Genomic DNA, 17,282 nt, shown 5'->3' on the forward strand with positions numbered 1-17,282 from the left:
CACAACCTTTCTGTAGGTACTGAGACCACCTTAGGGGCTTACCTGGAAGTCACTATGGTCTTGTACTGGTAGTAGTTTCCCATTTGGGTGTGAATGGAGGAACAGATTGAATAATATGAGCTGCCTAACAACTTTTGAAAGACTTGAGAACTTAGATCAAGTGTCATCACCATTCATGATTCCAGACAACTAATGATTAAGCAGTCAATCCACCTCCTGACAGAGATACATGATGCAAAATGACACATACACTTTTGAACATGGCCAGTGCAGGAATGTATTCTTTTTGATTATGCACATTTGTGAGAAGGGTCCCACATCCCACCCCTCCCACTCCCAACCCCCAACTTACCACCAAAAGAAGGCAGAGAGAGACAATAAATACTTGATTGAAAATTAAATTAAAAAAGAATTAGGAACATCTCTGGGTTTTAGGAATTGCCAGCAAGACAACCTAGCAGTTTGATCTAGGTTGCCTCATCCTGGCACAAGAGCAAATGGGGGCAGCTGAAAAAAACAGGCCATCTTTCCACTCTCTCCTCTATGGAGAACTTTCCTTGTTTTCTTGGTCACCTTGTTATGATTTTTTTTATGAGGTTGGTTGTCAGGAAGCAAACCTTTGCTTTGGAAGTTTGGGCAAGTGAGAAAGACTGGAAGATCCCAGATGGTAGGGATCTTGTGAGGTAAGCTACCCTGTCCACCTGGCAGGGAAGGATGATCAGTAAGGAGCATGCCAATGGATGAAACATACAATGAGGAAATCTGAGGATTCTGAGTTCTAAAACAAGCAAGTTGTCTTTCTGTGTTGGGTTAGATTTGCCTTCCCTGGTTCCATCTATTGCTTTTGTCATTGGGACCAAGCTAACCAGCAAGAGAGTACTGGGCTAAGGGATGAGTGTAGGGTCATTTCCTTACTTTTGCCCAAACCGACTGGAGTCTAGCCTCCAGAGTAAACATGATAAAAATAACTGGAGGCTGTCCCTGGTCTGAATGTACAGAATTTATTAGTTGCCATTCTTGGTGTGAAGATGAACAGGTAGATGGAGTTGAGGTGATACCTCTGGGAGTCTTCAAACCTCTGCTGAACAGTTTCAGAGGCTGTGTGTGAGGGGAAGACTAAGGGTGAGGGTGGAGGGATTTTCCCACATGTATTGCATATTTATTTGGCAGTGTGGCCAGGGATAAGGCATCAGGGAGGCAGAGAGTCTACCTATAGAAAAAAAGGAATTTGAGGAGGGGAAAACAGAGGGGTAGGGGGAAAAGAGAGTGGCACCATCATTTAGCCATATTTCTTTCATTCCTGGTTAAGGATCCTTGGCATTCTGCAGTTGCCCCTCTTCCCATCTTTTTTCTTTTCCCCATCACTTCCCTGAAATTGCCAGTCCTATGTATGTGGTTCTCCATGGTAGAAAAGCAGGGCGCTCCCCATGTCTGCTGTGCCACTGGGGAGTAGTGGCAGCTTTTAAGGAATCGTGGGACAAGGCATCATAGGATGGGCCTGTGGATTATACACAGGATGGACAGAATCAGTTCTACAGATATACAAGTGAGGGGTACATGAAGTGTACATGAAGTGAAAGGCATCTCTCTATGTAGCTCTTATCTGTAACCTGCACCCAACCCTTTCCTCACCATTTATTATTGATTCTCCTGCAGGTCTGTCACACACACTGATCCTCTACTTTGTGGGATGGGACAAAAACTTTATTCATCCTTAGAGAGGGACCTGAGGGGCTCATGTGGACCATCTTCAATTTCTTGACATGCTTTCCCTATAACAACTGGAGGCACCTGTTGATCCTAGATTGTCTGGGTTGAGGCAGGGGGTAGTGGCCTCACTTTTGCCTCTTTTCTTTTTCCAGGGGTTCTGGTGTAGGTTATGGCAGGTGAACCAGTAACCTCTTCTAACAATATAGTCAAAATCTTGAAAAAACAAATCCTCAGCCTCTCACCATGGCTATCCCTACTGGATGGACTGTCTGGGGCAAATCCCGCTTACCATTTCCATAGAAGTGAATGTTGGTGACAGCACACACCCAAGTTGGAGGCCTTGATCACTTGAGCAAAGAACTGAAACATTAGATAGGGCAGTGGAGAAGATACTGAAGGGGAACACTCAGCCAGAGAAATGTATGTAGAAGAAAGGGAAACACAAAGCCTCACTGCCAGATGGGCATCAGCAGATTTATCCCAACTGTCCTGGGGAGGGGGTAAGGGAGAGGGTCAGTGACAGACATTGGTTACATACTGCTTGGATGTGAGAGTCTTGGGTCATTGCCGACACCAGCAGACTGCTCCATCTCTGTCTCCTCCTACCTGCTGCTGCCCTGAATCACCACACAGCTCTGCTGTCATTTACTGAGATTTGTTCTATTCTAAGGATAAGGTACTGATTGGGACAACTATGTCTGAAAAAGCCTGCCGGATGTGGAGGCAGCAGGGAGGCCAGCCATGCCCCCTTCCTGTTTGGCAATTCTTTTCCCTGTTTTGAGCTTGAATGATTTTTCCTACCCTGTCACTGGACAGATGAGCACTATTCTGAACCCAAAGGATGCAGATGTGTCCACCTAGGCTAAAACAGAGCCAAACTATGCCTGTTAGATGAACTCTACATCAATGGAATGATGAATCTGTCTCCTTTTTAGGTTTGCACTGCTATGGCTGCCCCCTAAATTCCTGTCCTGATTCCCTGAACCAGGAAATCTCCTGGCTCAGTACTGTGTCCTTGCTCAAAAGCAGCCATGGTCTTCTTAGCTATGGTGATCTGATCAGTGATCAGGGAGGAAATAGTCAGGAAAGGATAAAGGACTCAGTCCCAGGAAAGAGAACCAAGGTGGACTCCATGCTTATTTTTCGTTTCGTTTCGTTTTGTTTTTTTGCTCTCTTCTTTCCTCTATTTCCTTGATTTCAAGTTTGGGGATCTTTCAGAAGTTCTGCCTCAAAAATAGCCAGAAGACACTAAGGTCCCCACACTGAGGGTTCCCCTCATTCACAGGCAGCTTCAGATGTGGAGGTCCCAAGAGTTACCTGACTACAGAGATGCTGCTCTGACTGGGAGAAGGGCCTCAGGAGTACTTGCTGACTGGCCAGTAGCTGCCTACTCTTTGGAGGGTAGCAGTGGTCAGGTCCCAGGATCCTGGAGCTGGATGATATCTTTGGGTTTTTGCTCCAAAACTGCCTTGGTGACATGGGGGTAGGAGGTATATATTTGGGGCAGGTGATCAGGCAAAGAGATTCAGGAGAAATGGTTGACTGAGTCAACAAGGAACAGGAGGGTATGGTATTGAGAAGGTTTTGAAATGGGGATCACTACCCATCCCCACCCCCAAGGAAACACACTAACCCCTTCCACTTTGAGAAATGTGACTGAGTTTTTCATTTGAAAACTCCAGTTTGGGTCTCAGACATAAGCACTGGAAGAGATTCCCTTGCTTACTTTCTGTCTTTTCTGTCTTCTCTCAGCTGTACTTTACCTCTTTGTGTACTTTACCTCTTTGCAAAGCCATGCAAAACCAATATAAAACAAGGCTTGGGGTGGGGAGATGGAGAGGTGTAGCTCAGAACTGGAGAGAGGTGATGGGGAGGAGATAACAGGGAACTGAGCACACTGGGGAGTGAGGGGGCAGCAAAGAGTCACTGGCCCCGGACAAGGAGAGAAGGAAGAATTTCACAGATAGGACAACTGTAGGACACTAATGCTGAGAGGTATAAATAGAGATGCAAACAAACACTTAACATAGAGAAGTCCCATTCCAGGAGAGAAGGGTGGGTGCATGGATGGGCCTCTGAGAACAGCTGAGCCTCAAGGGCCAGGCCTGCAGCTCCTCAAATTTCCAAGACTAGCAAAAGTTTCCCTTTTAGATCCTGTCTGGTTCCCATCCCCCACCAAGTTTCACATTTCTTGGAATTTTTGGAGCTTGGAGGGAGTCTCAGATGCAAGAAACCCCCTAAGCAGAGGCCCTAGATTCTGGGCAGGCTGGTGGGGCAGGCACAGTTGGAGGTCTTGGGAGAAAGCTAGATGTCCCCTACACCGACCAACAGTGGGTGAGCAAATCTCAAGGCTGTGGGGGGCATAGATCCCACAGTCTCGTTTCTTTAACAGATCCTCTGAAGCCAACCTTTTTGGGGTCCATCTTGTCCTGCTGCTCTCCCTCCCCTCCCCCTTCCTTGGCCTGTGTGAGTAGTTCGGGACCCACAGCCAGTCACCGGTCACACCGAGCTGCGACGTTTCATGAGGCCACGGAAGGTGGACAGGCTGTGCAGACCAGTGGAGACAGAACTGATGGCCGAGCGCTGGGCCGTGCAGAGGCAACGGTGAGAAGGAGTGTCGACGTAGCGGCCCCCCCCGGGCGATGACTGGCTCTGCTCCACACAGGTGTCAGAGGTGGACAGGTCCCGGGGGATGATCATGGGGATGGAATATTGCAGCTTCTCCCGACTCTTGTACCACAGGCAAGAGCACATGGATTGGAAATGCAGCACCTCCGCGTAGACGTTGCGGAAGCCCCCGCTCCCAGCGATGGTGGAGGACGCGGTGTCTGTGGTGTGGATGCTGCCACCCGCCTGCCCGTTGCGGGTCAGCAGGGCCCTGTGCTCGGCGTCCCGCTTCTCATCCTCCGCGTTCATCGTCATGAAGCGCAGGACTACAAGGTTGAGGAAGGCGCCGATGACCGTCAGCCCCGTGAGGATGTACACGAAGCTGAAGGCCACGTACTGGGGCTGAGTCTGCAGGGCCTGGTCCTTCTGCAGGGCCACATAGTCCCCAAAACCAATGGTGGTCAGGGTGATGAAGCAGTAATAATAGGCCTGGAAGAAAGTCCAGTGCTCATAGTAGGAGAAGGCGGCGGCTCCGATGCACAGGGTGCTGATGCAGGAGAAGAAGCCAATGATGACCATGTTGGCCATGGAGACGTCCGACCTCCGCATTCCCAGCCCCTTCTTGGCCCGGTGCAACAAATATTTCACAAAGGTGTTGATGCGTTCGCCCAGGCTCTGGAACATGACCAGCGTGAGGGGGATGCCCAGCAGGGCGTAGAACATACAGAACACCTTCCCACCATCTGTGCTGGGGGCTGCATGACCATATCCTATGAGAAAAGACAGGACAGACAATGGTTCTTCCTTTTCCTTCCCAGTCCTCCATTCTGCCCACCCTTAGCTGCCTCATCCCCTTTTGCACAAGGGAGGGAAATGACACGTGGATAGATGGAAGGAAGGTCAGCACTTTTTATGGATGTGTTCTATTGAAATAAAAAAAGGGAAACTGAGGCATGAAGACCCCCCCCTTATTAGGACCCCCAGTCTAAAAGAGGTTTCTTAATCCAAGTCCTTCATTTTACAAGTGAGGAAGTTGCTAGGGAGCTTTATAGAGTGATAGATTTGGATCTGGAATGGATGTTTTGAGGACCATACTCCAGATTAATATTCTCCTCCCCATGCTTTGAGTGCCCATCCCAGTTTCTGTTTCCATAGACTTCAGTTCTGGGGCAGAATCACAGACTCTCACATGACATTCTAGATTCTTCAGGAAGAAGCTGGGTCCCTACTGCCGCTCCATCCCTATGGACCTTCTCAGGAGGGTTGGTCTGGGGTAACCATAGCTGGGACTTCAGTCAATCACCAATAGTCATAATGGAGAATTCTGTTTGACTCATAGGAAATTTGGAACCCTTTTCCAGATTACTTCTTCCCAAGCCTTCCTTGATTTCATGCTGTTTTTCAAACCTGGTCTTTGTCTTTTCAAGCCTTGGTAAAAAGAAATGAAAATGCTGAAAATGCCACTACCTTAAAGAAGCTTTCTCTGATCAGCTGAACTGAAGTGTCTCCTTGCATTTTGTTGAGACCCTGCTTTCTATTATACCCTGTACTGAGGCAGCTAGGTGACATAGTGACTAGAACCCAGAAACTAGAGTCAGACCCCAGAACTAGAGTTCAAATTCTGCTCCAGACACTTACTAGCAGTTCAACCCTAGGCCAGGTCACTTAAACTCTCTCAAACTCAATTTCTTCTTCTGTACAATGAGGATAATCATAGCACCTACCTTATAGTTTTGTAAGGATCAAATGATATAACATGTAAAGTGTTTTAAAGACCTATACAGAGTGTTTCAAGACTTTTGGAACACCTTGTATAAATGTTTAGCACTATTACCACTACTCCTACCACTACCACCAGTACTACATTACCACCACCACTACTACCATTATTACCATCACTACCACTACCACCACCACCACCATCACTACCACCACCACTACTCCCACTACTACTCCCATTACTACCACTACACCACTACCAGTACTACTCCTACTATACTTATCTGCCAAACAAGACCTTGAGCTTCTCAACATGAGTCCCTCCTCCCCATTTGCCTCTCCCCATCCCAGTCCAGAGAGCTGATGGACCTTGTCTGGTTAGCAAGTTGTGCCAAATTTGTGAGAGACCTTCTTCTAAGGCCTCTTGAATCAATTAACATTTTCCCTAGTGCTGCCCACAAAGCCTTACATATAGTAGGTATTTAATAAATATTTCAACCAATTAATAAATATTTTTGAAGTGCTTAATGTGTTCTAGTTCCAGAAATACAAAGGCAAAAGTGAAATATGCCTTGCCCTCAAGGGGCTTCTACATTCTGAATAAATGAATGGATACTGCTCAAACCCTTAATACTATTCATAGAATCTCAGAGTTGGAAAGGGATTCCAAGGCTATCCATTTCACCTTTGGATAGTCCTGCTCCTTAAGAAGACTCCCCCTCCTCTTTGAAGCATCTATTCATTGTTTCTAGTTCGGTCCTATGGGACATGTTTATCTGGTTCAGCATGAAAGCTTGAAGGTAGCTATCACACCAACCCTAAGTTAGCACAGGTCATAGATTTAGAACTGACACTTTAGAGGTATCAAGAGTAATGATTTTTATATTGATTAATATGACATATGTAATGAATTTAATTATTATAATCTAGTTTCTAGAGATCCTTTTCGTAGGTAGACTCTGGATCAGTGAAAACAAAGTAATCATTTGTTTTACTCAAGATTAGTCCTGCATTCTTTTGCCACTGTCATGTGAAGTGAATCAGCCCTATTCTATTCCATATTGTACAACCCCAAATTATACAATCAATCCAGTCATTCCTATAGGACTCCTACATGGATGGTTACAAATGATAAAATCTTTGTAAATTATCCTGCATGGTGGTGGACTTGTATTGGGAAGATCACTCAAGCCCCCCAAATACATACATACAAATATATGCATATGTATGTATGTATGTATACTCTGCCCAAATGTTAGCAAGGTGGATTTGAAAATTGGTTTCTTTTATAAGGAAAGTATGTCAAACCTAGGTTAGAGACTGCTCAGTTAACATTAATCTCTTGACATCTAAACCTGCCCCTTCATTTTACAGATGAGGAAACTGAAGCACAGAGAGTAATTGGTGGTTTAACAAAGGTCACAGAGATGGTTAGGTGAAGGAGGAAGGATTTGAACCCACTTTCCCAGACTCCAAATTCAGTGTTCTTTCCATTGTTGTACCACACTGTCAGAATCTTCTCTTCTCATGGCTAAATATCCCTGGACCCTCATCTGGCATAATCTCTAATCCTCTGACCTCTCTTTTGTCCTCCTCCAAACATATTCCCATGGATCTCTGGTCTATCTAAAATGAGGCCCCTAGGACAAGCCCAGCTTCTCTAGATCTAAGATTCTTGGACAGCCTTTTGAATCTTAAACACCAAAGGGGGCTCAGCAACAGTTACACCTGTGTGTGGGAGAACCAAGGCAGGTGTGGCGAGGAACCTGCTTCAGCTGCTATAGTTTTTATTTCCTAGGTATAGTCAAACCCAGGAAAAATTCATCATCTCAGCTCTCCTTGTCTGGCTCACCTACAACAGGGGAGAGTGAGAACATAACTGAGTTTGCCAGCTTTGGGCCCTATCAGAGGAAATAAAATATACCTTGACAACTGGACTGAGTAAGAAAGAAGTGAAATGGCTTGTTCCTGCCCTTGGCCCTGGAAGGGTTACATATTTTCTGAGAGTTGGTAGTTAGAAATCTTGGTGTCTCAGAATTCAACTGAGAATTCAAGGAGAAAGTAGACCCTAGACCTTAAGATACAAGGACTTACTGAGGGGAAAGACCCCAGGATACTATTCAATGGATATGTCATGGTGCTATCATTATCATCCCATTTTATAATTGAGGAAACTGAGGCAGACGGAAGTTAAGTGACATGTCCAGGGTCATACAGTTTGAAAGGATCAGAGGCCAGATTTTAACACAGATTTCCTGGACTCCACTCTATCTCCTGAACTACTAGCTGCCTCTAGGTGGAAGGAACATCTTCACCAGGAGTTCCTAATTCAATAAAATTACAGATCTAAGAAATTCTTGATGAGTATAAAGCTAAAGGAGTAGAAATGTCATCATTGCCTTCTAATTTCATGGGCCAAAGTCCTGGTTATTCATCTAAAGTTCTAGCTCTATATTCTCATCATGCTGTGAACCTATCTTCTTTCTATTTAAAAATCTGTATTTTATTTCAATGTGTTTTAAAAAGTTAAATTCTGGTATTAACTGAACTGCTAAAGCAGTTATGAACTCTATCTGATCCTACCTTGTAATGTTAGTCATTTGCTTTTTTTTTTTAGGTTTTTTCAAGGTAAATGGGGTTAAGTGGCTTGCCCAAGGCCACACAGCTAGGTAATTATTAAGTGTCTGAGACCGGATTTGAACCCAGGTACTCCTGACTCCAGAACCTGTGCTTTATCCACTACGCCACCTAACTGCCCCCATTTGCTTCTTGTATTTGGTCTCCTCAACTAGATGATTCTAAACTACCTTGAGGCTTAGCTGGATAGCAACCAGACCTAGTAGTTATAAAGTTGGTCATAAGAATAGAGTGAGATTCCTGAAAGGGTAAAGTGTGTCCTACCCAAAATACGAGTGATTATAATCTGTGAGCAAGTAAGTAAAGTTTTCTCCTGCTAGTGAAATCAAAGAGTGGATAGAACTTGCTTGCTAGTGTTCTTTGATAGATGATATATGTTCTGAAGCATACAAGAGCTCTTGCTAAGGCTGAAGAGGGTTTGTTTCTGAGTAAGGAGAGTAAAGGGGAGGTAGAAAATCAGACTTTCAACTACTAGTTGAATATTCAAGAGAAAAATTACCTAATTGTGCCTAGTTCATTAGTTTTTCTTTAAATTTTTAAAATTCTAAATCCTATTTTAAAAGTAGCCTTACTTAATTTCTATACTACTGTCCTTTGCAAAACCTCCTTAGAAGCAATCTATAACTAATTGAAAGAATTTGGTTGAAATGTGGGGGGGGGAGTTGGCAAGAAAGGAAAGGAACATTTATTATGTGTCAGGCCCTGTGTTAACCATTTTGCAAATATTATCTCATTTGATTCTCACAACAACCATGAGAAATAGGTGCTATTATTATTCCCATTTTATAGTGAGGAAACTAAGACAGACAGAGGTTAAGTAACTTGCTCAGGGTCATACAATGTCTGAGACTGGATTTGAATTGAGGTCAGGTTGCTATCTGTTGCTTTACCATCGAAATTCTGCTATGAAGTGAGAGTGACAATCTGTAACCATCCGTCTATCTAGGACAGACAATGCAAATAGTGAAGAAAAGAGGAAGGGAATAGTTTGGTTTGTCTTCAGGAAATGACACAACTCCTTTCACTATCCCAAACTTCTTTCATGAAAGTCCATTTTTTAATATCAATATTCTGCTGGCTGAAAGTCAAAACTTCTCTGAAGAATTAACAAAGTATATTAAGAGGACAAAGGAAAGGTGAATGGTGGGGTGGATGTCAGCAGTCTGAAATATATAATCAATAAGGATCTTCAAAGAGAACCAGAAATGAAAGAATATCACCATGGAAATAGGTGATAGGAAAAGAGAGGATTGAGGGACAGGTCCTTGTGCATAACTGATATCCTTGAACTGTCAGGAAAAATCAAGAAATGCCCCTTAATACATTGGTAGAGCCTCATATGTCTAACCTATGGGACTCATGGATAATGGTCAAATGAGATAGGCAGGCATGAGTGGGTTGCAATTTGTATCATTGAGGTGAATTCCCACATCAAGGAGATCACAGCTTTATTAGAGTCCCTTGATTACTGCTATGTTGATTCAGTATTTTCTATTTGGAAAAAAAGCATCAAATGCAGCAAGACTTAATCTCAGCATTAATTAACCACATCTTGGATCTATTTGTTGGTTTTCTTGGCAAATATAGCTTGCCATTTGCATCTCCAGCTCATTTAAGGAATTTTAAGGCAAATTAGATGGAATGACTTGCCCAGGCTCACACAACTAATAAGTATCTGAGGTCAATTATGAATTCAGGAAGATAAGTCTTCCTGACTCTTGGTCCAGCCTTTAATCCACTGTGCCACTTAACAGCATGCCCCGCCCCAATTATCTAGAAACTAATGTCCCAATGGTGACAGCTTACCCAAATTTCAAGTATTAAAGTTTAATAAATTCTACAGCTACTAGTCTTGCAAAGCCCAATTTTGCAAAGTGACAGTAAGGTCCTACTTGTAAGGCTTTTCCATCTATTCAGGGCTAACTCAGATCTAGGAAACTAGTTTTGCATCCAGTGAACTTTTTTCTCTAGCTAGTTCTCCTCTTATATAGACATAGTTCTTTCTTGCCCTTGGAATGAACTTTAAAGATCTTTTCAACCCTAAGACCATTCTTTAGAGACACTGGTTTATAGGCTTTAGAGTTGAGTAGGGCTTTAAAAAGATCTCTTCATTTCAGAGAGAACACAGACATGGAGAAGCTACAAGATAGGTATCAAAGATTGAACAGGTATAATTGAAGAGAGCTGGAATCTAAGCCTACCAAATTCAGTCCATGTTCCACAATATAACAGTACAGTTCTGCAGCTGGCTGTGGTTCTTATGGCTCTTAGCCCTAGTATCAGTCAGGTAGGATAGAGTCTCCTTTCCTAGAGAAAGGTTTATTAACTAATGTCTATTTAGATTATCAACTTGTCTACTTTTTAGCATTGTGTGTCTCAGACTGCTCAGAAATTGGCAAGATGGATGAAATAAATAGGAAGTACTCCCAAGTAAGGCTAGATAGTCTATTAGCAGAGGAAGGAAATTGTTTGCCCTTGGCCTTGGATTTCAAATAGTCAAAGCATGTCCTTAAACACCCAGTGCTGACACCCAAGGTCAAGAAGACATATTTTCCTTTCTGTTTACTACACCCTGGCTCAATACTCTTTCCTTTTTTCAAGAATTATCTCTTCTTTTTTCTAACCCAAATTTCTGCCACCTTTATCCCTGACTCCCATTCTCCTTTTGCTGCTTATTTTCCTGTATGTCATATTAATCCTTTTGACCTGCTATTGACATTTTTAGTACTATTTCCCTTTGCCATCACCATCATGATGCAATTCAATTCAGCAAACAGTTATTAAGCACTTTCTATGTAGCAGACACTGTGCTAGGTGTTTCTAATAGAGTCAAAAATAATAATCATCTCTAGGGAGATACAAGATGTACACAGATTAGTTAATGCTCAGTCATTTGAAGGAAAAAATGATTAAAAAGTAGGTAGGATCAGGGAAGCCTTTGTGTAGGAGGAGGCATCTGCATTGAGGATTTTTAACTTCAAAGGAAGTTAGGAATTCTAAGAGGAGGAGGTGAGGAAGAAACAGATTTCAGGTCATAGAGGTGGGAAATGGAAAACAAAATTCAGGGAACAGCTTGGTATGCCAGTTTGGCTAAAATGTAGTGTGTGAAGGGGATTAATGTTTAAGAAGTCTGGAAAGGTAGATCAGAGCCATATTGGGGAAGATTTTAAATGCAAGGTTGAAGATTTTGTACTTTATCTGAAAGGCAAGAGAGAGGCTCTAAAGACCTTTGAGCAAGGAAATAAATGACACCTTATTAAGATTATCTTGGAATATGAATTTTGGGGGGAATGGAGAAAGGAAATAAGGAAATCTTTTCATTAATCCAGGTGAGAGATGATGAAGACTTGTAGGGAAGTGACTGTGAAAGTGGAGAAAAGGGGATAAAAATGCAAGAGATTCTGTAAAAGCATAAGCTATAACAATTGGCAACTGACTTGATACAGGATGAAGGAGGTAAGAGTCAGGGATGACTGGGTTTGAAAACCCTGGTGACTTAAAGAATGATAGTGCTCCTTGTATAAAAATATTTATAGGAGCTCTTTTCTGTGGTGGCAAAGAATGGGAAATTGAGGGAGTGCCTATCAATTGGGGAATGGTTGAAAAAATTATTGTATATGGATGTATTGGAGTACTATTGTTCTGGAAAAAATCTTGACTGGGGTGAACTACAGAAAAACTTGGAAAGACTTGCATGAACTGATGCTAAGTGATTAAGTGAGCAGAGCCAGGAGAAAATTATACACATTAACAGAAATATTGTGAGATGATAGACTATGCTCCTTTCAACAGTCCAATAATCAAGGACAATTCTAAAGGACTTGTAAAAGAAAATGCCTTCCACACTCAGAGCAAAAACTATGGAATCTGAATGCAGAGCCTAGATACTATGCTCACTTTTTAAATTTTCTTTTATGTTTTTCTTTCTTTTTTATGGTTTTCCCCTTTAGTTCTGATTCTTCTTTTATAAGATGACTAATATGGTAATATGATAAATATAATTAACATCTACATCTATATTAGATTCCTCTTTTAAGGGGAAAGGGAAGGGAAGAGAGGAAAAAAATGTGGAACTCAAAAACTTACAAAAAGATGAATGTGAAAACTTTCTGCATGTAATTTAAAAAATAAAATTAACATTAAAAAAGAATGACAATGCTCTCTCATTCTATAAGAAAATTTACAGGAGGGACAAGTTTAGGGGGAGAGGATAATTAGAGTTATTTTGGACATACTGAATTTGATATGACTAAGGACACCCAGGGGAATATGTCCATCAAGCTGCTGATGACAGATCACAGTACTGGAATTCAGGAGATATATTAGTAGATAGGTCTATATTTATATATAGCTAGATAAATTTGTTCTCTATAGAGTCATCCATATAAAGATGATAATTAAACCTATGGGGGCTAATGAGATCAACAGAGAACATGGAGAGACTCAGAAAAGAACCCAGGATAGAACTGTTGGGGACATCATATTCAGGGGAAACAAAGAGTGAATGAGAAGAGATAGGAGAATTGGGAGAGGGAAGTATTATGGAAGTCAGGAAGGAGAGAGTATTTCTGAAGAGGAAGTGGTTCATAGAATCAAAAGTTGTGTAAAGGTCAAAAAGGATGAAGACTGAGGAAAAAAACCCATTGGATTTATCAGCTAATAGATCATTGTTAATCTTTTAGAGAGTGGTTTCAACAGAGGAGGGACATCAGAAACCAGTCTGAAAAGAATAGAGAAATGAGTGGGTGGTGAGAAAATAGTAGGCAGTGAGGGTAGACAATTTTCAGAATTTGGCAGAAAAAAGGAAGAGAGATATACTGGATAACAACAGGAGTGGACTGTAGAAGGGCAGAGGCATATAAGCATTTTTCAATTAACAAGCATTATTTTCTCCCTTCTCCCTCCCTCTGATCCCCACATTAAAAAATGACCAGGTATGCTTGTAGACAGCAGGAAGGAACCAATAAAGAAAGTGAGAATGAAGATAAGAATGGATAAGTTAAAATTCTGAAGGTGTTAACATGGGATCATAGGCACTGATAGAGAGGCTAGCTTTGGCAAAGAAACTAGAGCAGAGGAGGAGGGAATCAGGGTATTTCAGGGTTTTGAGTGTGATAAAAGGACAGGAGTGGTATCTATTTTCTCAGGAAATGAGGGAAGCAGAGAGCAGATGGAGTGAGAAACGTAAGGAGAGAGGACAAGCCTTGGAATTTCTGGCCCTAGGATTATGATAGAATCAATCAGAGAAGAGTAAAAGTAGTAGGACCCAGGGAAGATTAGACCTTTGGTAAAGGACCTTTTTATCTTAGTTGCATGGCTTCCTGTAGCGGTGTTGAGCAATGTTGAGTGGGTTTGAAAAGGGTGAATGGTAGGGGGCTACTCAGGGCTCAGATTTGACAAGATATGAGCTGCAACAGCACAAAAGGGATTCAAGGGTAAAGGACAGAGTAGTTTAAATAGTCATTCAAAGGACTGAGGATGTGAAGAGAGGAAAGTGAGGGCCCAAGAAGAGGTGATGGAAGAGGAGAAAGGACTGGTGGGACTGGAGATCACAGTAAGCATAAAATAATAGGTTCAAGAGGGGTGAATAAGGAGAAGAAATGGAAGGACATGAATTTATTATCAGTGTAGGTATTTTTAGAGTTTTGGATAATAGAGACTGAACACATATGGTTGATAGCAAGATAAATTGTAGTTATTCCTGTGAGTAACTGGAGTAAAATGAAAATAAAGATCAGCAGAGTTGAGGAAGTTGATGGAGGATATTATGCACACCATGGAGTTTTCAAAGAACAAACTTCCCTTCATCTTAGAACTGCACCCCCTACCTGGAAACTACTTCTCAAATATTTTATATTTACTTATATGTGAACATATTGTTTCTTCCCAACAGGATCCAAGTTCCTTGAAGGGAAGGATATTTAATTTTTTTGTCTTTTTGTCTTTCATTTCTAGCATTTTAATATATGCTTACTGAGTTGAAGTATTGGTTGAAGTTCCTGAGTATGAGGGCAGGAGTTATGGTTGAGAAGACTATGAACCAGGGGCTGAACTGGGGACCAGTAGGCAACTGTACCACCTCTTCATCTTGGTAGACACTGGGGCTAATGCACTTCATTCAAAGAAGCTACTCACACCAATAAACTCATTTCCCAACTACCTATACTCCTTTGGACTGAATTCCATCATAGTGATAGGTACCTCTTTCCCCCTCTTCTCAGTATCATTTTGTGTGTGATCTTCTTCATTAGATTGTTAACTCCTTCCATTCCTCCCCTCCCCGACCCTCCCCTCCCCTCCTCTCATTCTCCTTCTCCCTCTCTCCCTCTTCCCCCTCTTCCTCTCTTCTTCCTCTCTCCTCCTCCTCTCTCTTTGTTTGTTTGTTTGTTTCTTTGTATATGTATTTATAGCATTTATGATCATGTCTGGAATATGGTAGACACTTAATAAATGTTTATTGACTAACACCATCATAGCTTTTAATTTTTTATTATGATCTAGATGGATGATATACAAGGACGAAGGGAATCTCAAAGGAGAAGGCATTGCTAATTGATGATCTCAGAGGACGGGTCTGGAAATGGCAATGAGAAATAGGAAGCATGTTTCCTTTTCTTCCTTCATTGTGTTGTATGAGGGAAGTACCTGAAATGGTACCTCTGGTATGGTACAGTGTGACCAGAAATTCAATGTCTTTCAGTGGAAGCTAGGTTTGCATGAATATAATAAGGTGCAAAGAGTGTGAGAAGAGGAGATTGTGGAAGAGGGAAGTTTCTTAATAATAAAAAAAGGAATTTCGAAGGGTAGAATGGAAGAGGCTAGGGACTGGGGATATGGGTATAGTTAAAGTGGAGGGGAATAAGAAATTAGAGAAATGGCGGCAAAAACATGATAGTTTTTGTTTAGGATTTGTGTAGGGTTACAAAACATTTTCCATTTAATGGAAACATTACTCAATGTAATCCTTACTATATAGCCTGTAAGACCAACTAGGAGTTGTAGTAGATAGAACACTGTACTTGGTATTAGGAAGACTCATCTTTATAAGTTCAAATCTAGTCTCAGACCCTAGCTGTGTGATCCTGGGCAAGTCCTTTAACCTTGTTTACATCACTTTCTTCATCTGTAAAATGAACTGGGGAGGGAAATGGCAAACTACTTTGTTATTTGTATCAAGAAATGGGGTCATGAAGAATCAGACATGTCTGAAAAATGTCACAACATGTATTGTTGCGTGAAGTATTTAGAGTAGCCTCACTTTACAGATGAGGATACAGAGACTCAGAGAGATAAAATGAATTGCCAACAGTCATACTTTGCTAAGTGAGAATACTAGACTCAAACCCAAATCTTCAGACTCCTTGTCTGATCTCTTTTCCCCTTCACCATAGTCTCCAAAGACTCTCTGCTCCTTTCCCTGCTGCTCCCCAGCCTCAGAATCCATTCTGTCAGTAACTCACCCTTCATTCTAGTATTTGCCCTTGCTCACTTTGCCCATCCTTCCCTCCTCTTGGCAGGGCTTCTCTATGTGTATTAAGTATCGACCTTGGCCTTGAGCCACTCTCCAGAGAAAATAACAGATCTGCTGTCATTGCCTCTGGGATGACAAAGGGGAAAGAACAAAAACATCTGCCAGCTCCAGGGTATCTAATCCCTCAGAAGTGAATAGATGTAGGGTAGGGGTGCCTCAGGTAGATACAATGGGAGCACTGGAGTTCAGCCTTGTTAAGCAGCACTGCTGTAGACTCCCCAGTTTTTGTTGACAAGGACTTAGCAAAAACTTCAGTTTCCCTCCAAGTGTACCTGGCCATTGACAGTAAACCAGAACCCAGGTCCTCTTCTGATCCTTAGACCAGTGCTCTTTCCATTGCAGCATGCCCCAAGGAGAAGTCCCTCTGATCCACTCCCAGAACTTTTATCAAAGACATTTGATATCTAAACATTCCAAGAAACAAGTTTTCAAATGCCAGCACCTTCAGGCAAAAACTGGGACATCCTTTCCACCCATGACCACAAATTGGGGCAGTGATTGGGCAGCAACACAGAATCCTTCCCTTCATCTACCTGTATCTATTTCCAGTCCTGGCCTCCTTCACTTAGGGACCACTGTCTTCCTCCTCTCTTAGGCAGGATATAAAGTAGCAGTGATAGATGGATACAAACCCCCCTCCCCCAACCCCACCCAGGACATTCCACCAGCTGCCTTAGCTGGGATCTGGGTCAGAGTCAGCCTTCTACATTCCCTCCTTCTGAGCCCCTGCTTGTCACTTGGGGAGAGTCTGAAGGAGGGCCATGAGGAGTTGTTGACGTGCATTTGCTGCCTAGAATGACTCCAGCCAGGGTTGAGTGGTTCCCAAGGGGACTCAGGAACTTCTGGAAAGTCACTGGGAATGCGACAAATCCCACTCCACTGCCAGCAGGCCAGACGCCTCCCTGGTCTCCTGACACAGAAAACTGGGATTTATGAGCTCAAATCAAGGGAAGGGTGTCCATGGTCTTTACTTGAGGAGCAGCTCCTAGGACTTTCCACCAGATGCTTGGGTCAGGGATCACTCAGGCATCCTTGACTTTTCCCTACCCCAGTTCTTTCTCTTTTCCCATTTTCTCCA

The 17,282-nt window shown here is 42.5% G+C and overlaps 1 protein-coding gene across 1 annotated transcript in view; it reads right to left on the bottom strand.

Annotated features, from left to right (window-relative positions):
* Nucleotides 1–430: 430 nt before the first annotated feature.
* KCNK3 (potassium two pore domain channel subfamily K member 3) overlaps nucleotides 431–17,282 on the bottom strand; it is a 70,821-nt gene continuing 53,969 nt past the window's right edge. Inside the window, exon 2 of the mRNA XM_074209918.1 lies at nucleotides 431–5,087. Within this exon, the coding sequence (XP_074066019.1) occupies nucleotides 4,210–5,087 (878 nt within the window). The 3' untranslated portion in view covers nucleotides 431–4,209. The remainder of the gene's footprint in view (nucleotides 5,088–17,282) is intronic.

The sequence above is a fragment of the Macrotis lagotis genome, chromosome 1 (assembly GCF_037893015.1).
Source record: "Macrotis lagotis isolate mMagLag1 chromosome 1, bilby.v1.9.chrom.fasta, whole genome shotgun sequence".
Classification (NCBI taxonomy): domain Eukaryota; kingdom Metazoa; phylum Chordata; class Mammalia; order Peramelemorphia; family Peramelidae; genus Macrotis; species Macrotis lagotis.